This window comes from Pogoniulus pusillus, chromosome 41, assembly GCF_015220805.1.
Source record: "Pogoniulus pusillus isolate bPogPus1 chromosome 41, bPogPus1.pri, whole genome shotgun sequence".
Taxonomy (NCBI): Eukaryota; Metazoa; Chordata; class Aves; order Piciformes; family Lybiidae; genus Pogoniulus; species Pogoniulus pusillus.
In genome coordinates, this window is record NC_087304.1 from 6,567,171 (window position 1) to 6,589,149 (window position 21,979).

General features: G+C 59.9%; 3 protein-coding genes and 2 non-coding genes across 9 annotated transcripts in view; 3 read left to right on the forward strand and 2 right to left on the reverse strand.

The window, feature by feature from the left end:
- Window positions 1-942: 942 nt before the first annotated feature.
- Window positions 943-1,015, reverse strand: TRNAF-GAA (transfer RNA phenylalanine (anticodon GAA)). Its single transcript has one exon. It is a non-coding gene; the product is annotated as a tRNA-Phe (tRNA).
- Window positions 1,016-1,223: 208 nt separating this feature from the next.
- Window positions 1,224-1,297, forward strand: TRNAN-GUU (transfer RNA asparagine (anticodon GUU)). Its single transcript has one exon. It is a non-coding gene; the product is annotated as a tRNA-Asn (tRNA).
- Window positions 1,298-1,471: 174 nt separating this feature from the next.
- NDUFS7 (NADH:ubiquinone oxidoreductase core subunit S7) lies at window positions 1,472-7,397 on the forward strand. 2 transcript variants are annotated; one of them, XM_064174823.1, is made up of 9 exons: window positions 1,513-1,562; window positions 1,593-1,618; window positions 2,107-2,143; window positions 2,656-2,724; window positions 3,522-3,639; window positions 4,908-5,087; window positions 5,887-5,933; window positions 6,254-6,342; window positions 7,080-7,397. In XM_064174823.1, exons 1-9 carry the CDS (start codon window positions 1,528-1,530, stop codon window positions 7,175-7,177), a joined length of 699 nt encoding a protein of 232 aa, XP_064030893.1. In that variant the 5' UTR covers window positions 1,513-1,527; the 3' UTR covers window positions 7,178-7,397. The 2 variants fall into 2 exon arrangements, with proteins under 2 accessions (XP_064030895.1, XP_064030893.1); XM_064174825.1 differs by lacking the exon at window positions 1,593-1,618 and having other exon boundaries at window positions 1,472-1,543.
- A 1,067-nt stretch (window positions 7,398-8,464) lies between these two features.
- GAMT (guanidinoacetate N-methyltransferase) lies at window positions 8,465-15,612 on the reverse strand. 3 transcript variants are annotated; one of them, XM_064174820.1, is made up of 7 exons: window positions 15,395-15,612; window positions 12,464-12,656; window positions 11,094-11,239; window positions 10,949-11,012; window positions 10,165-10,232; window positions 9,644-9,754; window positions 8,465-9,174 (listed from the first exon to the last, which is right to left on the reverse strand). In XM_064174820.1, the coding sequence occupies exons 1-7, from the start codon at window positions 15,464-15,466 to the stop codon at window positions 9,034-9,036; spliced, it is 795 nt and encodes a 264-aa protein (XP_064030890.1). In that variant the 5' UTR covers window positions 15,467-15,612; the 3' UTR covers window positions 8,465-9,033. The 3 variants fall into 3 exon arrangements, with proteins under 3 accessions (XP_064030890.1, XP_064030892.1, XP_064030891.1); XM_064174822.1 differs by lacking the exon at window positions 15,395-15,612 and adding an exon at window positions 14,491-14,508; XM_064174821.1 differs by lacking the exon at window positions 15,395-15,612 and adding an exon at window positions 13,243-13,522.
- Window positions 15,247-21,979, forward strand: part of DAZAP1 (DAZ associated protein 1) — a 36,090-nt gene continuing 29,357 nt past the window's right edge. Inside the window, exon 1 of one of the 2 annotated variants that reach the window (XM_064174817.1) lies at window positions 15,247-15,441. In XM_064174817.1, coding sequence (XP_064030887.1) covers window positions 15,410-15,441 — 32 coding nt within the window. In that variant the 5' untranslated portion in view covers window positions 15,247-15,409. The remainder of the gene's footprint in view (window positions 15,442-21,979) is intronic. The other variant, XM_064174816.1, reaches the window with a different exon arrangement.

Below are 21,979 nucleotides of genomic sequence, written 5' to 3' on the forward strand. Positions count from 1 at the left end.
GGCTCTGCTGCCCACCTGGGCACTGCTGCCTCAGCTTCAGCTCCTCTCTGCCAGCACCCTCAGCTCCCTCTCTGCCTGGCTGCTCTCAGCCACTCTGGCCCCAGCCTGGAGCTGCTTGGGGTTGTTGTGGCCAAAGTGCAGAACCTGCCCTTGGCCTTGTTCAGTCTCATGCCCTTGGCCTCTGCCCACCCATGCAGCCTGGCCAGGTCCCTCTGCAGGGCTCTGCTCCCCTCCAGCAGCTCCACACTGCCCCTAGTTTGGTGTCATCTGCAAACTCACTGCTGCTGGACTCAATCCCCTGCTCCAGATCATCAATTAAATCTCATTTAATGATGATCTCCTCCAGCTCTTGCTGCTGAGGTGTCCCTGATCACCATTTAGTGCTAACCCCCGGTAATTGGTGTGGGTTTGAGGGCTTTTCTTTCTCCTGTATCCTAACGAATGTGAGACCTGTTTGCTTGTCTCATGGAAACCAGGCTCAGCTGAACATCAGGATGAAGTTCCCATGCAAACAGAGCTCCAAATGTGACTCTAACAATTACCTGAATGCATTTTAATTGCTCTTTAATGAGCTGTGATGTGCATGTGGAGCCCTTACTGAAGAGCCATCCCCAATTACCTGCACCACAGCAATCTAACAGGTATTTAATTGGATTACCCTCGATTATTCCCCCCCCCCCCTTTTCATTTCAAACCTGGGAGAAGGGAGAATGCATTTAGCAGCATCATTAGAGATAGCAGTGTAAAATACAGATAATAGGGACAAGAATTAATTGGCCTCTTGATAAGATCCAGAGCTGAGCAGGTCTCCCACTGCTGCTGCTTGTATCTGGCTCAAGGACATTAAAAGGACTTGGGCTGGGGAGGACGAGAAGGGAGTGGGAAGCTCTGAGTGCTTTTTAGGCGTTAAAAGCAGCTTCACAGCCCGAAAATGAAGGCAGCTGCCGAAACCCGGGATCGAACCAGGGACCTTTAGATCTTCAGTCTAACGCTCTCCCAACTGAGCTATTTCGGCTGCGCGGTGGCGCTGCAGCCCCCCCCCCGCCATGCTCACGTTACCCCGCGGTGGGGCCGAGCTTGGCGATGGAGTGGCCCCGAGTGGCCGTGGGAAGGTCCCCGCGGAGCCAGGGAGCAGGAGGGGCCGGGGGAGGACGCGCACGGAGCGCGGCCGCGGCGAGCGCCCGCGGGGCCATGCTGCCTGCAGCAGCGGCGGCGCCAGCGCGGTCTCTGTGGCGCAATCGGTTAGCGCGTTCGGCTGTTAACCGAAAGGTTGGTGGTTCGAGCCCACCCAGGGACGGGCGCTCCCTTTTCTGCCCGGCCGCCGCCGCCGCACCGGAGCCGCCTCCCTGCCGGCGCTCGGCCTCCCGCCTCGTTTTGCCGGGGCAGAGCCCGGTGAGTGACTGCGGAACCCCCGGTGCCCACATGCGTTCCCCGCCGGCGCGCTGAGGGACGCACCGGGCCCGGGCCGGGCCGGGCCGCTTACGCCGGTGCACCGCTCCCAGAGGTTGCCTGAAGGGCTGCGGCGAGATGGCGGCGCTGGGCTGTGAGCGGGAGGCCTGCGGCGGGCAGGGACGGGACGGGGCGGGCAGGGCCGGGCAGGGCCGGGACGGAGCATCCGGTGGCCTAGGGAGGGAACCGGCCCCTGCCGGCCCGGGGACTGCAGGGCTCTGAGGGAGGGACGGACCGGGCCGGACCGGGGGGCTCTAGGGCAGGGTCTCACCGGACCGGGCCGGACCGGGGGGCTCTAGGGCAGGGTCTCACCGGACCGGGGGGCTCTAGGGCAGGGTCTCACCGGACCGGGGGGCTCTGGGGCAGGGTCTCACCGGACCGGCTCTGCCCGGGGGGCTCAGGGGCTTTGAGAGGGGACCAGGCCGAGCTGGAGGCTCCCGTGCGAGGCAGGAGCGGAGCTGCCCTCGGAGGTGGCTGTCGCCTGTGGGGCTGAGGGCGCCGGGGGGCGAACAGGGCTCGTGGAGTGTCCCTGTCCCCTCAGGGCGGCTCTGGGCTCGGCCCTGGGCCGGGGGTCCCACGCTGAGCTGCCCCCAGGTCGGGGCCGTTGCCTTTCGCCCGGTGCCAGGCTCCGGTCGCAGCTGAGCTCTCTCGTTGCAGGTCTCCGCCTCCCTCGGCGCAGCGTCCTGGCCTGGCGGTGAGGGCCGGAGGGGCTGGGGGTGTTCGGGACGTGGCTGGCACAGCCCAGAGCCCTGTGCTGGCAGCGGCTCTCCTGTGCCAGGGAGCCCCGGGGGAGCTGGGCAGGGCTGGGCAGCAGGGTTCAGCGAGGGACCTCTGCTCCGGGTGGGCTTCATCCCAGCGTGTGGCTGTCTCCGTGCCCAGGGAGGGCGGCAGGATGGCTCCCCAAGGGGGGCTGGGGCTGGGCTCCCCAAGGGGGGCTGGGGCTGGGCTCCCCAAGGGGGGCTGGGGCTGGCACCCCAAGGGGGGCTGGGGCTGGCACCCCAAGGGGGGCTGGGGCTGGGCTCCCCAAGGGGGGCTGGGGCTGGGCTCCCCAAGAGGCTGGGGCTGGCACCCCAAGGGGGGCTGGGGCTGGGCTCCCCAAGGGGCTGGGGCTGGCTCCCGAGGGCCCAGAGGTGGGTGGGAGGACGGCACGGGGGGGCTGTGCCATGGTGTCACACGGAGGGGGCAGCTCCTGTTGCTTTGTGGCAGGCCCGGGGCTGTGCCAGCTGTTCACACTCAGCTGCTCCATCAGACGCCGGTGGCTGACCATGCTGACAGGTAACAGCAGCACTTCAGGGCAGCTTCCTCAGCTGTGTCCTTCCTCCTGTGGGTTGAGGGTGGCAGGGGAGGGGGTCCCAGGTGGCACAAGAGAAGCAACCTTCTGTTTGCTCTGGCTCTGGCTGTGTCTGCATGACCAACTTTGCCTCACCTGGCATCCTTAGAGATGAACTGGCAGTCTGGAGATGAAGTCACCAGAGACTGGGTACAGCGAGTGGAGGCTTTGCCTGGGCAATAAGCTGGGGGGGCAGTGGAAAGGCCTCCAGCAGCAGCAGCAGCAGGTGTGAGCAGTTCTGTGCTTTCAGCCAAGAAAGGGTGGATCAGATGGGCACAGAGTCACAGAATGGGGTTGGGTTGGAAGGGAGCTGAAAGATCAGCCAGTGCCAACCTCCCTGCCATGGGGTGCTCAGGGTCTCATCCAGCCTGGGGTTGAGCACCTCCAGGGAGGTTGTGGAGCACAGAAGCACCCAATGTGATCAAAGATCACATTGGGTGCTTCTGTGCTCCACAACCTCCCTGAGCAACCTCTGCCAGGCTCTCCCCACCCTCAACCTGTGCCAGCCTCTCCCCACCCTCCCTCTTCTCCCCTCTCTAGCCATTGTTCCTCCTCCTGTCACTCCCAGCCCTTACCAAAATCCCCTCCCCAGGCTCTCTGAGGTCCCTTCCATCTCTAATTATCCCTAATTAAGTAGCCACAAAGGTGTGGATGGGATCACAGCTCCTGGAGGCTAAGGACTGTGCTCTGCAGTTAACCCTCACTAACTGGAGGCTGACACCACTGTGCTGTTTGCTTTCAGCTCTGTCCAGGTCCAACAGAAGAGCTCAGCTATTGTCCAGAAGAAGTCCTATGTCCCTGCTAGCAGAGGGGAGTACATTGTCACCAAGCTTGATGACCTCATCAACTGGGCACGAAGGGTGAGCAGAAAAGGTTGGCAAAATGCTTGGTGGGGTTGAGGGAGGAGATGGACTTGAGCCACCTCCTCCTCAGGATGAAAGCCACAGAAGGGTTTAGGTTGGAAGGGACCTCGAAAGCTCAGCCAGTTCCAACCCCCTGCCATAGGCAGGGACAGCTCCCACTAGAACAGGTTGCTCAAGGCCTCATCCAGCCTGGTGCTGAGCAACTCCAGGGAGGTTGTGGAGCACAGAAGCACAGAATGGGATCTTTGATCCCATTCTGTGCTTCTGTGCTCCACAACCTCCCTGGGCAAACCTGTGCCAGTCTCTCCCCACCCTCACTGCAAAGAACTTCTCCCTAACATCCAGTTCCAATCTCCCCTCTGCCAGTCTCAAACCCATTCCTCCTCCTCCTGTCGTTACCAGACCTTGTCAATAGTCCCTCCCCAGATCTCTTTGATCCCATTCTGTGCTTCTGTGACTCACAACCTCCCTGGGCAAGCCTGTGCCAGCCTCTGCCCACCCTCCCCCTCAACGATTTCTTCCTCCTCTCCCAGCTCACATCCATTGTCTCCCATCCTGACACTCTCAGCCCTTGTCAAAACTCCCTCCCCAGCTCCCCTGCAGCCCCTTCAGGTACTGGACTGTACCAGGACTAGCTCAGGTCACTAAGGTTCCCATTCCCCTCCCCTACACACTTGGGCACACTGTGACAAGGCTCTGCCCTCGCTGCCTGGGCAACCTCTTCCAGTGTCTCCCCACCCTCACTGGCACTGGAATGGGCTGCCCAGGGAGGTGGTGGAGTGCCCATGGCTGGAGGTGTTGAAGCCAAGCCTGGCTGGGGCACTGAGTGCCATGGGCTGGGTGGTTGGCCAAGGCTGGGGGAGAGGTTGGGCTGGAGGAGCTTGGAGCTCTCTCCCAGCCTGGCTGACTCTGATTCTGTGGTGTGGGGGTGCTGGGGGCCCGCAGCAGGCTGCCCAGAGAGGTTGTGGAGACTTTCAAGCCCCAGCTGGACACGTTCCTGTGTGACCTGCCCTGGGTGATGCTTTGGGGGGGGGGGGGGGGTTGCACTTGGATGATCTCCAGAGGTCTCTTCTGACTCCCTCCCCCCCCATTTGGCTGTCCCAGCTACCAGCAAACCCTTCTGCTTTACGATGCTCTGCCTCAAGCCTCCCTTGCCGCTTGCTCCATTTCCCTTTCCCTCCAGTCAGCTTCTGCTCTGTGCCTTTCTTCCCTCCACTGCTGCTTTCAGCCTGGGCAGCCATAACCTTGCACCTCTTCTGCTGCAGAGCTCCCTGTGGCCCATGACCTTCGGGCTGGCCTGCTGTGCTGTGGAGATGATGCACATGGCAGCGCCGCGCTACGACATGGATCGCTTCGGGGTGGTCTTCCGCGCCAGCCCTCGCCAGGCTGACGTCATGATCGTGGCTGGCACCTTGACCAACAAAATGGCCCCAGCCCTTCGCAAGGTACCTGGGCCGTGGGGGCTGCCTGGCACCAGCTGGCAGCTGCAGGAGCTCTGAGGTGGCAGAGCAGCCCCCACAGAGCTGCCCTGAGCCCTGCGGCGCTGAGCAAGAGGAAGGAGCCCAGGACGCAGCCCCCGCGGCCGCAGCCTCCCCTTTTATCTCCCCCTGGCAGCAGCCACTACCCAGATGGGCAATTTTCTGTGCTCTTCATTTCATCTCCTCGATGGAAATTGCTCAGGAAATGGAAATCTCAGGCCAAGGGGACAAGGGGGAGGGCAAAGAAGGGGGTGGGTGGGGCGGGTCTGGCTCTTGGTATCAGAGCTGGGAAGCTGAAAGGTGCTGCGAGGCTCAGGAGGCTTTTGTGTGGCTTCGTGGCCCACAGAGATGCTGAGAGGGCTGAAGGAGCTCTGCTGTGGCACAGGCTGGGAGAGTTGGGGGTGTGCAGCCTGGAGAAGAAAAGGCTCCAGGCAGAGCTCAGAGCTGTAGGGGACTACGGGAGAGCTGGAGGGGAACTGTTCAGAAGGACCTGTGGGGATAGGCTGAGTGCAACAGTTTGGAAGTGGAGCAGGGCAGAGTTAGGTTGGGCACCAGGAGGAAGTTCTGCACAGTGAGGGTGGGCAGAGACTGGCACAGGCTGCCCTGGGAGGTGGTTGAGTCCCCACCCCTGAAGGCATCCAAGACTGGGCTCGATGTAACCCTGGTCGGCCTGCTCTGGTTGGAGCTGTCCCTGCTGCCTGCAGGGGGGGTGGAGAAGATGCCCTTGGAGGGTCCCCTCCAACCCAGTGCCACCTGTGCCCTGCAGGTCTATGACCAGATGCCAGAGCCTCGCTACGTCGTCTCCATGGGCAGGTGAGTGCCTGCTCTGCAGCTCCCAACCCCCCTGCCCGTTGTGCTTCCCGGGCAAGCTGCTGTGGGTGCCCCTGCTGGAGCAGGGTGGGTTGGACTGGATGATCTGCAGAGGTCCTTGCCCAGCTCCACAGTGCTGGCATTCAGGGACTCCATAGCCTCTGCCTCCACCCAGGGCTGCTGGAAGGGCTGAGCCTCCACAACACAAACCTTTAAAGCCTCTGCTGGCTCCATGCCTCCCAGTGCTGGGGTTCCAGGTGCTCCTCCTCCTCCTGCTCCTCCCTGCTGTGGGGCCAGGTGCTGACCCCACCCATCTCTTGCAGCTGTGCCAACGGCGGTGGCTACTACCACTACTCCTACTCGGTGGTGAGAGGCTGCGACCGCATCGTGCCAGTGGACATCTACGTGCCAGGTGGGGCAGCAGCTCTGCCTGCTCTGGGGTGAGGAGAGCAGGTCCTGTCCCTCTGGGCAGCGCTTGGTGCCTGCAGATCCCTTCATAGAATGGCTTGGCTGGGAAGGCACCTTCCAGATCGTCCAGTTCCAACCCCTCTGCCGTGGGCAGAGACACCTGGAGGTGCTCAGGGCCTCACCAGGAAGTGCTGTGGCAAGTGTGGGCTGTGGTTCAGTCAGCCACAGGCTGCTGGCAGATGTCCCCTTGCTCAGAGTGCTGTGTAGGGGCCCCTCTGAGCATCGCCTTCACTTGAGCTTCTTTCAACCCAAGGAGGTTGGGTTTGCTTTTGTGAGCTTTGCAGCCTGTGATGTACACAAAGCCAGAGGGAAATCACAGCTTGCTTTGGGGTGAAGCCCCCAAGGTCTGCTTTGGGGTGCAGCTTGTGGGGTGAAGCTCCTGAGGTCTGCTCTGGGTGCAGCTTGTGGGATGAAGTCCCCAGGGTCTGCTTGGGATGAAGCCCATGGGATCTGCTGTGGGTGCAGGTTGTGGGGTGAAGCCCCTGGCTCTGCTTTGAGGTGCAGCTTTTGGGGTGAAGCCCCTGAGGTCTGCTCTGGGTGCAGCTTGTGAGGTGAAGCCCCCGGGGTCTGCTCTGGGGTGAAGCCCCTGGGCTTGCCATGGGGCAAAGCCTATGTCTGGTCCCTTCTCCTGCCACTGGGTCCCATCTGAGTGCAGCCTGCAGCCCTTTTTCTCCCTCTCAGGTTGCCCTCCTACTGCTGAAGCTTTGTTGTATGGAATCCTGCAGCTGCAGAAGAAAATCAAACGGGAGAGGAAGATCCAAATCTGGTACAGGAAGTAGCCTCTTATTTATGCCCTTCCCTCGTGCTGCCCACCCAGGGCACCTCCTGCCCCCCAGGGCAGCTGCTCGCACTCAACGCACAATGAGCCCAGAGTCTGTCACAAGCCTGCCAGCAAACCCCTCCCTGGAGAAGATCTCCTCTGTCTTTGTCCCTCTTATCTAGAGGGATCTAAACTCGTTTGAAAGCAGAATTAAAGAGCCAGGGTTGGATTGGAGGACACTCAGGTGTGGCGTTTGCTGGTCTGAGAGCGCTGTGAGGGAAGGAGAAGCTTTTGGTGCTGCCTGTTGTGACATCAGTGTCTTGAGGCTTTGCTCTTTGGCTTTGGTGGGGAATCTTTGAGACCAGCAGACATCCAGGTGAGCTTTGAGGCCTTCCTCAGCTCAGCTTTCACTCACTACCTGCAGAAAATGCCCTTTACCTGTGGGTACAGCCAGCAGGAACTCATCCTGGCTCTGTAGCAGCAGTAAAGATCCATGGATCAAATCAGAGTCTGACTCACCAGGGAGTGCTTTAGGGTGGGAAGGACCTTTAAAGGTGACAGAATGGTAGGGGTAGGAAAGGGCCTCTGAGTCCTATCTCCCTGTCAGGGCAGTGTCACCCAGAGAAGGTCACACAGGAACACATCCAAGTGGGGTTTGAAAGTCTCCAGAATGGAGACTCCAGCATCTCTCTGGGCAGCCTACCCCAGGGCTCCACCACCCTTCAGCTACAGAACTTCCTCCTCATGTAGCTGGAACTTCTGGTGGGCAAAGTTGTGCCCACTGCCCCTTGTCCTGGCACTGGGCATCACTGAACACAGCCTGGTGCCAGCCTGCTGTCACTCACCCTTGAAGCACTGAGCAGATCCCCCTCAGGCTGCTCTTCTCCAGCCTACAGAGCCCAAATTCCCTCAGCCTGGCCCCAGCAGAGCTGTTCCAGTGCCCCTCAGCATCTCTGCAGCCCTTTGCTCTGCCCTCTGCAGCCACTCCCTGCCCTGCCTGAACCGGGGAGCCCAGGACCTGACCCAGGGCTCCAGCTGTGGCCTCACCAGGGTAGATAAGGAGGAGAACCTCCCTTGGCCTGCTGGCCACACTCTGCTGCGCTCCAGGGTGCCACTGGTCATCAAATCCAACCCCCAAAGGTTCCATCACCCAGAGCCAGAAGTAAAGCTGCCTAGGGTGGACTTTGGTGCTGGAAGTATCCCAGGAGAACTGGTGGGGATGTTCCCCCAGCAGCCTGGCACCAGCAACAGTCCCAGCAGCACTCCCCAGGTGCTTCTGAAAGCCAAAACTCCTCTGAAGCAGCAGTTGGGAATTTTGTTCCTTCTTTAATGGATTTGATCCCTTCTGGGCAGAGAGCAAACAGCAGTTGTGTGCAGGTGGATTCCAAGGAGGGTGCTGGGATCATAGCTTTGCCACCCTGGGGTTTAGCCAAAAGCATCTGGAAGCTTCCACTGGGGAGGTGCTCCAGGAGCAGCCCAAGTGCCTCCAGCTGCCCCATTCCTCCCACGTCCTCCTGCTGGTTTTATTTGCCTCGACTGTGGAAGAACCACCGCAGGAGTCCTTAAAACAACCTCTGGCTAAAGGCTCTTGAATTGCTGCTTCGTTGGTGGTGGGAGCCAGGGCAGGATGGGAGCTCCGGGGCAGGATGATACCCAGGGTAGAGCAGGAAGCTCTCCCTTTGTCCAGGAGATCCCACTGGAGACCCAGGATGTCCATCCCATGCCTCCAGCTAAATCGGCTTCAATCAGCTCCCATCAGCACCAAGGCAGATAAGAGCTTTTCTCCTCCTGGCAGCACCACACCCTCCTCCTCCTCAGCCTTTGCTTCTGTGGCTTGGAGGCAGCCCCAGGGGGTGGCGCCCAGCTGTGGCCCCCTCAGTGCTTCACGATGGTGGGGGTGATCATCTTGGGGAAGGAGTAGTACCTGCAGTCCTTGGGGGGGACCAGGTCCATCACCTTGGTGCTGATGTTCTCCTTCTTGAACCCAGCCTCCACCAGCTGCCCTACCTGGGTCTCCTGTGGGGAGCAGCAGCAATGCGTTGAGCTGCCCAGCCAGGAGCAGAGGTGGTGCTGAGCCCCAGCCCGTGGGGGCGCGGGGCAGTGACACCAGCCGGGAGCAAACCTCTCTCTCAAGCCTTCCCTGCTCAGCCCCAGGCATCGAGGACGAGTCCAACACCCGCGGAGTGGCTTTTGCCGCTCCTCAGCGAGCGCCTGGGGAGGCACAGGCGGAGGGGGCAGCTTTGGAGAGCCTGGGTTGGGCGGGGGGCAGGGCAGGGTGGGACCTCGCCAGCCCAGGGCACAGTGCTCGCATGGAATCAGTCAGGGGTGGAAGGGACCACAAGGATCGGGCAGGGACATCCTACCCTAGAGCAGGCTGCCCACAGCCCCATCCAGCCTGGCCTCAACCCCCTCCCTGGGCAACCCCTGCCAGGCTCTCAGCACTCTGCTGCTGAACAGCTTCCTCCTCACCTCCAGCCCCGCTCACCTCGAACATCCTCTCGATGTCGCTGTACTTGGTCTTCAGCAGCTCCCCCCAGGAGGTCAGGTTGCAGTAGGTGAGGACCCCACCGGGCTGCAGCAAGCGGAAGGCGTGGGCCTGCAGCAGGAATTGGGGGGGCTGGCTCAGCACCCCCTGCTCGGCACCCCCTGCTCAGCACCCGGCCCCCACCGTACCCTCCTCCCAGCTCCTGCCTGTCCCAGCAGAGCTGGACTTTGCCCCGGCCCTGCACTGCCCCCCTGCAGCTCCTCTCCTGCCAGCTGGGCCCACGTGGACTCCGAAGTGCTGCAGGTGCCACCGCGGGGCAGGGGACATCATGGGGACATTGAGGGCTTCCAGAGGTCACTAAGGCCCAGGCAGCAGAGAGGGGGGGTGGGGGCGGTGCTGGGAGCTGCAGACCAGCAGCCAACTCTAGCTGTGACTGCTGAGTTCACATCTCCTCCCAAACCTCCCCACCCAGGGGGGTGCTTTGGGCCCTGGCAGTGGGAAGTGTGGTGCCACCCCCTTACCTTGATGAAGGCAAACTGGTGAGTGTGCCAGGCCTCCTCTGACAGGGGGTAGGTGTCGTACAGGATTCCTGCCCGGGAACACCAGAGACCACCCTGAGCCAGCAGAGGCACCAAGGAGCAGTGGGGCTCATGTGCCAGGAGAGGCACCAAGGAGCAGTGGGGCTCATGTGCCAGGAGAGGCACCAAGGAGCAGTGGGGTTCATGTGCCAGGAGAGGCACCAAGGAGCAGTGGGGCTCATGTGCCAGGAGAGGCACCAAGGAGCAGTGGGGCTCATGTGCCAGGAGAGGCACCAAGGAGCAGTGGGGTTCATGTGCCAGGAGAGGCACCAAGGAGCAGTGGGGCTCATGTGCCAGGAGAGGCACCAAGGAGCAGTGGGGCTCATGTGCCAGGAGAGGCACCAAGGAGCAGTGGGGCTCATGTGCCAGGAGAGGCACCAAGGAGCAGTGGGGTTCATGTGCCAGGAGAGGCACCAAGGAGCAGTGGGGCTCATGTGCCAGGAGAGGCACCAAGGAGCAGTGGGGTTCCTGAGGGGCTCATGAGCCAGGGGGAACTGATGTGAAGATTTCTCTCCCCCCTCCCCCCCATGGCTCTTCCTGGGGTTTTATCCTGTGAACTTTGTTCCCTGCGCCTCAGACCCCTGCTGTGACCTGCTTTAGGTGCCACTTTTGGGCCACCAGCTGCAGCCCCTCCCTGTCCCCACCACCACGGCAGCATCCTGGGCTGAGCACTCTCCTGCACCCCAATCGCTGCCCCCTCCCTGCCCCCGGCCGCGCTGTGCCTCACCGCTAAAGTGCCCATCGGGCAGCGTTGGCACCACATCCTCCCACAGCCCCTTCAGCGGCACCACCTGCGGGGGAGGCGGCAGAGCAGTGAGCCCCGGTGGCAGGTGCCCGCTGGCACCGGGGCCGCGCCCTGGCACAGCCCAGACCTTGTGCGGCTGCCTCCCGGCCCACTGCTGCAGCCGCCGGAACACCCCCGCGTTGCACTCGATGATCCAATGCTCCTCGATGGCAAACTCCTGCACCTTGCTGGCTGCAATGGCCATGCCGAAGCCCACCTCCAGCACACGGCCCCCTGCGGGCAGGAGGGTAGCTGGGGGGGGCTGAGCTTCCCTGGGCACATCGGAGCAGTCTGAGCTCCCCCCCAGCCCCAAATGCTGCTCCACTCTTGCCCTGAATTGGGCTTTTCTCAGTGGGGATTGGGGGGGCACAAAGCTGCTCACAGTGGGGGGAGAAGCTGGGGGCAGCCCTGTGCCACCCCCACCCAGATCCCTGTCCCACCTGCTCCTGCCCTGGCTGCACCCAACAACAGCTCTTTGCCCCCCCTTGTCCCCCAGGAGAGCTGCAGAGGGAACAAGCAACTGCCCAAACCTTCCCTCTGCCCCTAAAGCAGCAGGTCCTGGCTGGGCCATGCCTTGCCCTTGTGGGGCTGCCCCCTCCTACCCCCCGCCGCAGCCCCAGCCCCAGCTGGGAATGTGTCACTGACACCAGAGCACAAGTGGCACCAGCAGGCAGCAGAGCACCCCCCAGCAACATCCCCCCCATAGCAACATCCCCCCCAGCAACATCCCCCCCATAGCAACATCCCCCCCATAGCAACATCCACCCCATCAACATCCCCCCCATAGCAACATCCCCCCCCATAGGAACATCCCCCCATAGCAACATCCCCCCCATAGCAACATCCCCCCCCATAGGAACATCCCCCCATAGCAACATCCCCCCCATAGGAACATCCCCCCCATAGCAACATCCCCCCCCCATAGCAACATCCACCCCATCAACATCCCCCCCATAGCAACATCCCCCCCCATAGGAACATCCCCCCATAGCAACATCCCCCCATCAACATCCCCCCCCATAGCAACATCCCCCCATAGCAACATCCCCCCCATAGCAACATCCCCCCATAGCAACATCCCCCCATAGCAACATCCCCCCCAGCAACATCCCCCCCAGCAACATCCCACCCACCAGCCACATCCCCTCCCAAACAACATCCCCACCACCACCATGCCCCCCCAACATCCCACTCCACCAACACTCTCCCACCACCAACACCCCCCCAAAACCCCCTCCACCCCCCCCCACCCCCCTCAACATCCTCCCCCCAACACCGCCACCACCATCTCCCACTACCACCACCACCTCCTTCTCTCACAACCCACTGCCCACTGGGGGTACCCCAGCACCAACACTCTCCCTCTCCCCCCCTTCCCCTCCCCGTTCCAGCTCTCCTCCCAGCCCACTCCCCGCACCCCACGGCCACCTCCCGGTCCCGGGGGGATCCCTGCCTTACCCTTGGACGCCGCCACGCTGGCCAGGGAGTGCATGTAGGGAGTCTCCCAGCGCTCCATCACCGGCTTGCCCAGGATCTCCAGGTGGGCATCGGGCACATCGTACCCAGCTTCTGCCTCCTGCCAGGCTGCCCTGCAGTCCTCACCCTCCGCGAAGATGCGGCCCGCGGCCGCCCTGGCACTCATGGCAGAGCCCTGGGGACGAAAGTCCAGAGGTTGGTGGGGGTGGGGGGAGGGAAAGAGGTCGTTGGGCTCTGAGCTGGCTTTAAATAGGCAGAGCTGGAGAAGTGCTGAGTGGGCACAACGGGCTGCGGGGGGCCCCCTCTGGGTGAAAGGGTTCCTTATCAGGATCCTTATCAGGAATAGGGGGGGGTGGGTAATGGGGGTGGGCATCAGGGTTGCCAGGCTGCAGAGGACTCATGGAGTGAGTTGGGTTGGAAGGGAGCTGAAAGTTCAACCAGTGCCAACCTCTCCACCGAGGGCAGGGAGACCTCCCACCAGCACAGGGTGCTCAGGGCCTCATCCAGCCTGGTCCTGAGCACCTCCCTGGGCAAACCTGTGCCAGCCTCTCCCCACCCTCCTCTCCCAGCTCAAAGCCATCATCCCTCATCCTGGCACTCTCAAACCCTTGGCACAAGACCCTCCTCAGCTCTCCTGCAGCCCCTTCAGGTACTGGAAAGGTGCCCTGAGGTCTGCCCAGGGCTTTTCTCTCTCCAAAGCAGTGGAATCGTTGGGGGTTGGCAAAGCCCTCTAAGGTCATCCAGTCCAACCAGCAACCCACGGCGGGCACTTAAACCCACGTCCCCAAGTGCCACGGGCACGCTCCCTGGGCAGCCTGGTTCAGTGCCTGAAACTCTACAGGTGAGCCACCCGAGTGCCCCACGTCGGAGTGGTGCCATGGGAGGGCAGGGATGGATTCCACTCCCCGTGGCACCACGCTGGGTATAGTCACGGATCAGGAGGACCAACAGCTCTGCGTGCCAGAGCTGGGATGGAACAGCTTAACTGGGAGGGGGCATGGGGGAAGGGCTCCTCCCAAGGGGCCGTGCCAGGCTCCGGAGCTGTGCGCGGTGCGGTGCCAGGCTCCGTGGCCGTGCCAGGCTCCGGAGCTGTGCGCGGTGCGGTGCCAGGCTCCGTGGCCGTGCCATGCAATATCCCCCACTGTGCCACGCAGCAGAGCTGTGTGCCGGGGCTGTGCCATGCTCCAGGACGGCGGGCGGGGGGCAGGCTGAAGACGATGGGCAGCCAGACCCAGGCCCGGCGGTGTGTGTGGGGGTGCCCGGTAGAGTCGGGGCCTGTCCCCGCAGCCCCAGGCAGTGGTGCCCGGTAGACCCGGAGCAGAGGGCGTGCCGGTAGAGCTCGGAGAGGGTCGGGAGCTGCGGACATGGGGGTGGGGGGGGAGTCCCCATAGACCCGGGGTGGAAATCCCGTGGCGGAGTGCCCGCTGAACCCGAGGTGCCTGGCAGGCTCGGAGGTGCTCTCGGCAGGCCCGAGGTGTTCGTGCGTGGCGGGGGTCGGCTCGGTGAACGCAGGAGTTGGTCCCAACAGCCCCCGGCACTGAAACCCGCGGGAGGGGGATCCCCCCAGGCCCCGCGCTGGGCTGCGGTTCCGGTATACCCACGGGCACACGCGTTCCGGTATACCCACGGGCACACGCGGTCGGTATACCCACGGGCACACGCGGTCGGTGTACCCACGGGCACACACGTTCCGTTATACCCACGGGCACAGGCGTTCGCTATACCCACGGGCACACGCGTTCCGGTATACCCACGGGCACACGCGGTCGGTGTACCCACGGGCACACGCGTTCCGGTATACCCACGGGCACACACGTTCCGTTATACCCACGGGCACACGCGGTCGGTGTACCCACGGGCACACGCGTTCCGTTATACCCACGGGCACACGCGGTCGGTATACCCACGGGCACACGCGTTCCGGTATACCCACGGGCACACGCGGTCGGTATACCCACGGGCACACGCGTTCCGTTATACCCACGGGCACACGCGTTCGGTATACCCACGGGCACACGCGTTCCGTTATACCCACGGGCACACGCGGTCGCTATACCCACGGGCACACGCGTTCCGTTATACCCACGGGCACACGCGGTCGGTATACCCACGGGCACACGCGTTCCGTTATACCCACGGGCACACGCGGTCGCTATACCCACGGGCACACGCGGTCGGTGTACCCACGGGCACACGCGGTCGCTATACCCACGGGCACACGCGGTCGGTGTACCCACGGGCACACGCGGTCGCTATACCCACGGGCACACGCGTTCCGTTATACCCACGGGCACACGCGGTCGCTATACCCACGGGCACACGCGTTCCGTTATACCCACGGGCACACGCGGTCGCTATACCCACGGGCACACACGTTCCGTTATACCCACGGGCACACACGTTCGGTGTACCCACGGGCACACGCGGTCGGTGTACCCACGGCACACGTGTCCCGGGCGGGCGAGCGGGCGGACTGCCCTTCCCAGCATCCTCTGCGCGCCCCGCCCCGCCCCTCCCTGGGCGCGGCCGCGGAGACCCCGTAGCGAGGGGCAGGTGCGCGCGCAGCGGCGGTTGGCGGCGCTGAGGGAGCGCGCGGCGGCGGCGGCGGCGGCGGCGCGGGGAGGAGGAGGAGGAGGAGGAGGAGGGGGGGGCCGAGCCGAGCCCAGCCCGGAGCCGAAGGCGGGCCGGGGGCGGCCCGTTCCGTAGCTCAGAGAGAGCTCCGGGGAGAGTCGGAGTAAAGGCGGGGGGGGGAAGTGTTGGCTGTGGTGGGGCAAAGCCGGGGGGGGGCGGGGTGGGGGGGGGGAAGCGACGACACGGTGAGTTGAGGGCCCGCCCCGCAGCCCCCCCACCCAGACGTGCTGCCGCTCTTCGCCGCCGCTGAAGGGAAGAACCGGGCGCGGTCCCGGATCCTACCGAGGAACCGCCGCCATGAACAGCGTGGGAGGCGCCGATGAGATCGGGTGAGGGCGGGGGTTCGGCCCCCATCTTTCTTCCTACGCCATGAGGACCGGGCCGCGCCGGGGCTGCCGCCGGCGGGACGCGCGGGTCGGGGAGGAAGGGCTGCGTGGGGACTGCTTTCTCCGCCTCTCCGCTCCCCCGGCCCGCCGCCGGGCCTGTCCTCCATGCTGGGCCCCTGCGGACCGGGAGGGTGCGCGGCGGGGCCCCCCCGGCGTCACGTGACCGCCCGCGCCGGGCTGCGGCGGCAGGTGCGCGCGGCCAAGGTCACCCGCGCGCTTCCCGCCCGGGGGGAGCCCCGGGAATGGCGGCGGGGCCGGGGGGTGCTGTGTGTGCGGCGCTTGCGGCTTCTGCTCGCCGCCTCTCCTCTTCCCCGCCGCTTGCCGAAAGGACAGGAGCTGTAAACCCCAGCCCGTAGCTTTGTTCCGGTGACCCAGCAGCGCTTCCCTGCACTGCTGACCTGTGGGGCTTGTTACCGGGGAATGGCGGGACAGAGGCGGCGACCTGAAGGGCCCTCCGCTGCAGAGCGGGCCCTGCGTTTGGGGGTCGCCGCCCTCTGAACTTCTCCCCCCATTAACAACACCTCCTTGGCCCCCTAACGCTGCCCTCTGAACCCTCCCCATTCATTCAGCCCCTTAACAAGTCTCTCCCCCCCACGCCATGTGCCCCCTGGATTTGGGGCAGAAAATCGCTGCTTTTACTCCAGAGGTTTTTGTGGATGGTTTAGTTCTGGGTTTCGTCCTTTTGTTTTCCCGCATTTGGCGGTACTCTGTTCGGGTGCTGTGTCCTAGAGGCTGGCAAGGCGTAAAGTGTGAGACTTGGCACATCAGAAGTGAAAACGGCCAGAAAAAATAAACCCCCTCCACTTCCTTCGCTGCCTGCTTAGCTTTCGCTGCAAGTTTTGGCATAGAAGGTGCACATCGTAGCCGGTGTGCTGTTTGGAAGCCGTGGTGGTGGGCATGTGCCCTGCTGCCGCGCTCCTGCCGTCACCAGCACGTAGTAAGCTGCTCATTGGACCCTGGCGTGATCTTAATGTGGGTACAGGCTTAAAAATCTCAGAGGCAGGACAGCTGTTTCGGGGTAGAACATGTTGCAAACGGCACATCCCATGAGATGTGCTTAAGGGTGGTGCTGGTTTTGCTCTGAAGTAATTTAGTTTACAGCACAGGAGGTTCCAGCTCAACACAAGGGGGAACTTCTTGACTGTAAGGGTCACAGAGCACTGGAACAGGCTCCCCAGAGCGATTGTGGAGTCTCCTTCTCTGGAGACCTTCAGGGCCTCTCTGGATGTGTTCCTGTGTGAGCTAGATTGTATGGTCCTGCTCTGGCAGGGTGGTTGGACTGGAAGAGCTCTTTGGGTCCCTTCCAACCCCTGACGTCCTTTGGAGGTTTAATTACTGTCCAGTGTCTTAGGAGTGCGCTGATGAGGAGACTGCTGTGAGCTGCTGTTCTGGAGGTGTAGTTAAGGGGAGGATGTGAGTGAATGCTGGGTTCAGTTTTGGGTTCCTCACTCTAAAGAGGGCTTTGAGGTGCTTTAGTATGTCCAGAGAAGGTCAACAGAGATGGGGAATGGTCTGGAAAACAGGGCTGGGGAGGAACAGCTGAGGGAGCTGGGAGTGATTAGTGAGGAGAGGAGGAGGCTGAGGAAGACCTCGTTGCTCTCTGCAAGGAGGTTGGAGCCAGGTGGGTGTTGGTCCTAGGATCAGGTTATAGAATGAGAGGAAATGGGCTACAATTGTGCCAGGGCAGAGGTAGGCTGAAGATGAGGAACAGTTTCTTTGCTGCCAGAGTGGTCAGAGATTGGAACAGGCTGCCCAGGGAGGTGGTGGAGTCCCCATCCCTGGAGGTGTTCGAGAAAGGTGTGGCCTTGGCACCTGGGGACATGGTTTAGCAGCTGTGGTGGTGTCGGGTTGATGGCTGGGCTCAGTGATCTTGGAAGTCTCTCCCAACCCAAACAATCCTATGAAATACACTCAACTTCCATCCTGAGCAGATGTGGCTGTCACAGCTCCTTCCCAGCTGCACACCGCTTCAGTTTGGATCCTTCTGAGGCATTACCAGATTGAAAAGGATCAGATTTTCCTCAGAGAGGATCAGGTTATTTTTTTTCCTCCCCCAGAAGCTCTCAGAGGGAAAGGTGAAAGAGTGGAGTAAACTTAACTGCAGTTTCAGTCAACTGCCTGCAGTTGGGTGGAGGAAGTTGAGTGGGAAGTTGCTAATGGGACCTCTTCTCTAGCCAGAGATTGTGAGTGAGAGCACTTCCGGAGGCTGCAGCCTTTGCAAGCCCTGTCAGGGGAGGAGGAAGAGCCTCATCAGTGTTATTTGTTATTTGTACTTGGGACTGCTTGGATGAAGGAAAAGTGCTGGTCTTGAGATCCTTCTGTCCTGCAGGGTGTAGCAGATATGGACCACTCTGAGAGAATCAAGAGATGTTAATTCCACTGCCAGAATGTTTTACAGAGGCAAAGAGTTTGTGCTCTCGTGGAGTTTTGGTGCTTTAAAAGACTCCTCTCTGCTTCCCTGCTGCATCTGGGATTGCCTACTTAAGGGACAGGTAGAGTGGATTGAAGCTTGAGGAGGGGATACTTAGACTAGATAATTAGAAAGAAATTCTTTCTAGTGAAGGTGGGGAGACACTGGCACAGGTTGCCCAGGGAGATTGTGGATGCCCCCTCCTTGGAGGTGTTAAAGGCCAGGTTGGATGAGGCCTTGAGCAGCCTGGGCTGCTGGGAGGTGTCCCTGCCCATGGCAGGGGGGTTGGAGCTGGATGATCTTGAAGGGCTCTTCCAGCTCAATCTGTGAATCAAGTACAGCTTTGTCAGGAAATAGTTGAAGAACATGTGAGTGGGGGTTGGTGTCTTCTCTCTGGGATCAGGTGATAGAAGGAGAGGAAATGGCCTGAAATTGTGCCAGGGGTTAAGTTGAAGCTGAGGAACAGTTTCTTTGCTGCAAGAGTGGTCAGGGATTGGCAGAGGCTGCCCAAGGAGATGGTGGAGTCCCTGTGCCCGGAGGTGTTCAAGAAACCTGTGGGCATGGCACTTGGGGCTGTGGTTTAGTGGCCATGGTGAGATTGGGTTGATGATCTTAAAGGGCTTTTCCAACCCAGCCAGGTCTGTCTTTGTGTGGGTTGATGAAACTTGCCTAAAACTCCTTAGCTGTGCTGTGGAGCCTTGAGCTTGAGCACAGTGCTGCTGCTTGTGGCTGTCGGTGCCTTTATGCTGCACTCAAGAAAACCTGCCCAAAGAAACCTGCTGCTGCTGTTCAGAGCTTGTGCTGGGTATGGAGCTTGTCTGTTGGGTATGGCCTGGAGCAGCCTCCCGTGGAGGTGCTTAAGGTTGGTGCCAGGAGTGTGAGCAAGATGCTGTCAGCAGGCTCAGACTCACGGTAGAATTTTCATCTCTACTGACCCGTGAACTGTTGGAACAAAAAGTTTGGCAGGGGGCAAGAGCTCAGGAAGGGGCTGAGGAAGCTTCACCTGCTGTGACTTCGTGCATCACCTTGTACAGCAGTGCATCTAGATTTGGGTGCTAGGGTGGGGATTTGGGGCTTAGTTAAATCCTTTCCTTTGCAGTGCGTCCAACCCAACTCGTGGAGGAGTCAGAGGCAGGGCAGTCCTGGCTTTTGGCATTCCACAGCCTGTGGATAAATAGCAGCCATGTATTTCCATACAGCTGCTGGGGCTGACCTCAGGCAACCCAGATTTTGTTTTGTGTTTAAAAAGTGTGGAGATTGACTTGCAAATAATTAATAATAGAACTGGAAAGCTTTAGTGACTGGGAACTGTGTACCCCACAGACAGCTTTTGGTGTGCTGTCAGAATGCAGCTGGTAGGTTTGAATGGATCTTCTAGATTGATACTGTAGACTATAAGTAGAAAATTGAGTTTAGAGGGAAAAGAAAAGCAAAAGAAATCATTCCTTAATGTGATTAATTGAGAGAAGAGTTCTAAAATTTGTATCTGAACAGGCCTTGAGCATCCTGGTCTAGTGCAAGGGGTCCCTACCAATGCTGGGGGGTTGGAACTAGGTGGTCTGCAAGGTCCCATCTCAAACCATTCCAGGATTCTGTAGCAGTAGATCAGTTGTGTTTGTCTTGGGAAATAAAGAGATTTGCTTGTTTTTTCCCCTGAAACAATGGCAGAGGAAAAGAGCACCAAGGCTTGCGTGGGTCTCTGGTGTGTGCAGAGCAAAAGCAGTGAAGGGACAATCAGTGTGGGGTGGGGGCTGTGGGGTTCACAAAGAGGTGGTGACCCTTTGCACTGGCACTGTGCTGGGATGCCAGTGAGCTCTATGCCAGCAGAGGGAGGTGAGGGAGTTCTCCAATCCTCAAGGAAGAACTTTGCCATCCTGAGAGGTGCCAGTAGGAGACAGGATTGCTTTGAGAGGGAAGGCTGAAGTGTTCTGCTTGTGCTGTTCTGGGCTGCGTTATGGTAATGCAGCTGCTGGCTCTGCAGCACTGAGCCTTCTTTGCATGTTCTCAGTTGGTTCTTGGCTCTCCCTGTAGATGGAGGCACTTTGATCTGTGCTTAATGGTTGGTCTTGTGTTTGAAAGACAAGACTTGGATCACCTCTCAAACAGTGACTCGGGAAGAAAACTTGCCGGCGAGCCTTGTGGTCGTCATGTAAGGCTGAATTCAGTCACCGTCTGAGGGCGCTGCCTCAGTCCCTGCACAGGGGTCATGTTACGAGGCCATATCACAGAGAAATGACTCCAAGTGCAAAGCCTCTGCTGGTTTCATCCCCGAGCTGCCCAGCTCCGCGGGACCTGGTCACAAGGCTTTTGTTTCGCTGCTGCTCTCTGTGCACCAGCAGCTCTCTGCCTGGGGGGTGACCGAGTTCCTGCTGCAGTTGGCTGCTCCTGAGCAAGGTGAGAGGAAGGTCGAATTGTTTTGGGTTTTTTTTAATGTTAGGAGAACCTCAGCTGGCCCTGTGTAAGTGGTGGTGCACTGATTCCCAACCTCAGCTAAGCCGAGGCTGGAACCAGATTGGATAAGGCATCAGGCAGCCTGGTCTAGTGGAAGGTGTCTGTGCCTGTGGCAGGGGAGTTGGAATTAGAAGATCTTTAAGGTGCCTTCCAACCCATTCTATGAATATTTGAGGGCAAGGAGAAGACAAAGCAGCCCGTGGTTCCTCCTCTCTTGGTGGCCTGATAAGACAAGTAGAGGCATTCCCTAAAGATAAACTATCCCAGCTCTTGCCTGTACATGCCCACAAAACTGTTCTGAAGAGCTTCTGAGTTGCTTCTGACTGAAAAGGGCCAGGTTTTGAGCTGACTTTGAATAGACCTTTAATTATGGAGCAGATCCCTTTGCATGGAGTTGTGTCACACCCTGAGGTTGATGGAGAGCTGCAAAGCAGGCAGCCTGGCACTACCTCCTGCACTCACCTGGACCTGCTTCCACATTAAGTGCTTGCAGGTTTGGATGCTCTTTCAGAGGCTGAGTTGGTTCAGGTTTGCCCTCGGTTTGGAGCATGGAGCTTAGGTTGTGTTTTAGCCATGACTTTCTCAGCCCCTTTGGAAATAACTAAACTGGGTTGTAAAATAGTTTCACAACTAATTGCTGGATTAGTGCTGCTCTCTTATTTAGGACTTGCCTCACAGGTTTGGCTTCTGTCTGAAACTTGAACTTGCTAGTTCTGCTCTTGCTTTCATTTAACCAGAAGATAATGATGGAGAAAAGGTAACTCACTGGTCTTTCTAGATGAGCAAGGGAGTAGCCCGTAAAAGGAGTGGGTGAAGGTTTTTTTGTTTGTTTTCATCAGCAGTTTAAGGACTTTCCTGTGCCAGGAGAACACAGGGCTAAGGAAGCCTGAGGGCTGCCTTTAAGCTTTTTTGATCTGATGATGGAAAAACTTCTTGTGCTTCCTGTTTTACCCAGTTTTGCAGCTAAACAAGTACAGAAATGTCAGGTGATGCCCAAATCCCACCACAATCCTTACCACAAAGGCTTTGTATTTTAGCAGCCATTCCCATTGGGCTTTGACCTTGTGGCACAGGCAGGTTTGCCACATAATGCCAGGACAGATGCCCTTACACTGCTTATTGCTCTTAAATGAGTATTAAACAACTGCAGCTGCTGGGGGGGGTGCTATTTTTTTCATGTAGAGCTGGTACCATCAAGTGTCAGCTTGGGCCTGGGGTTATTTCCACCTTGATACCAGTCACAGAGGGCAGCAGCCAGGTTTTTTTTTGCTAGCAAAATTCTTTCACTTAATTGAGCTGTCAGGGTTCTTTCTGGTTGTGTTCAGTCTTAGGTAGCAGTTAGAGACAGAAGAGCCCAATAGTTTTTGAGCTTGGAGGCCTGATGCAGGCTTGTACCCAACTCTTGATCCTCAGCTTGAGATTCGTAGAATTGTAAAGTGGCTCAGGTTGGAAGGGACCTCAGAGGTCATTTGTGCCATGGGCAGGGGCACCTCTCGGCTAGACTTGGTTGCCCAAGGCCTCATTCAGTCTGGCCTTAAACACCTGCAGGGAGGAGACATCCACAACCTCTTTGGGCAGCCTGTTCCAGTGTCTCACCACCCTTGTACTGAAGAACCTCAG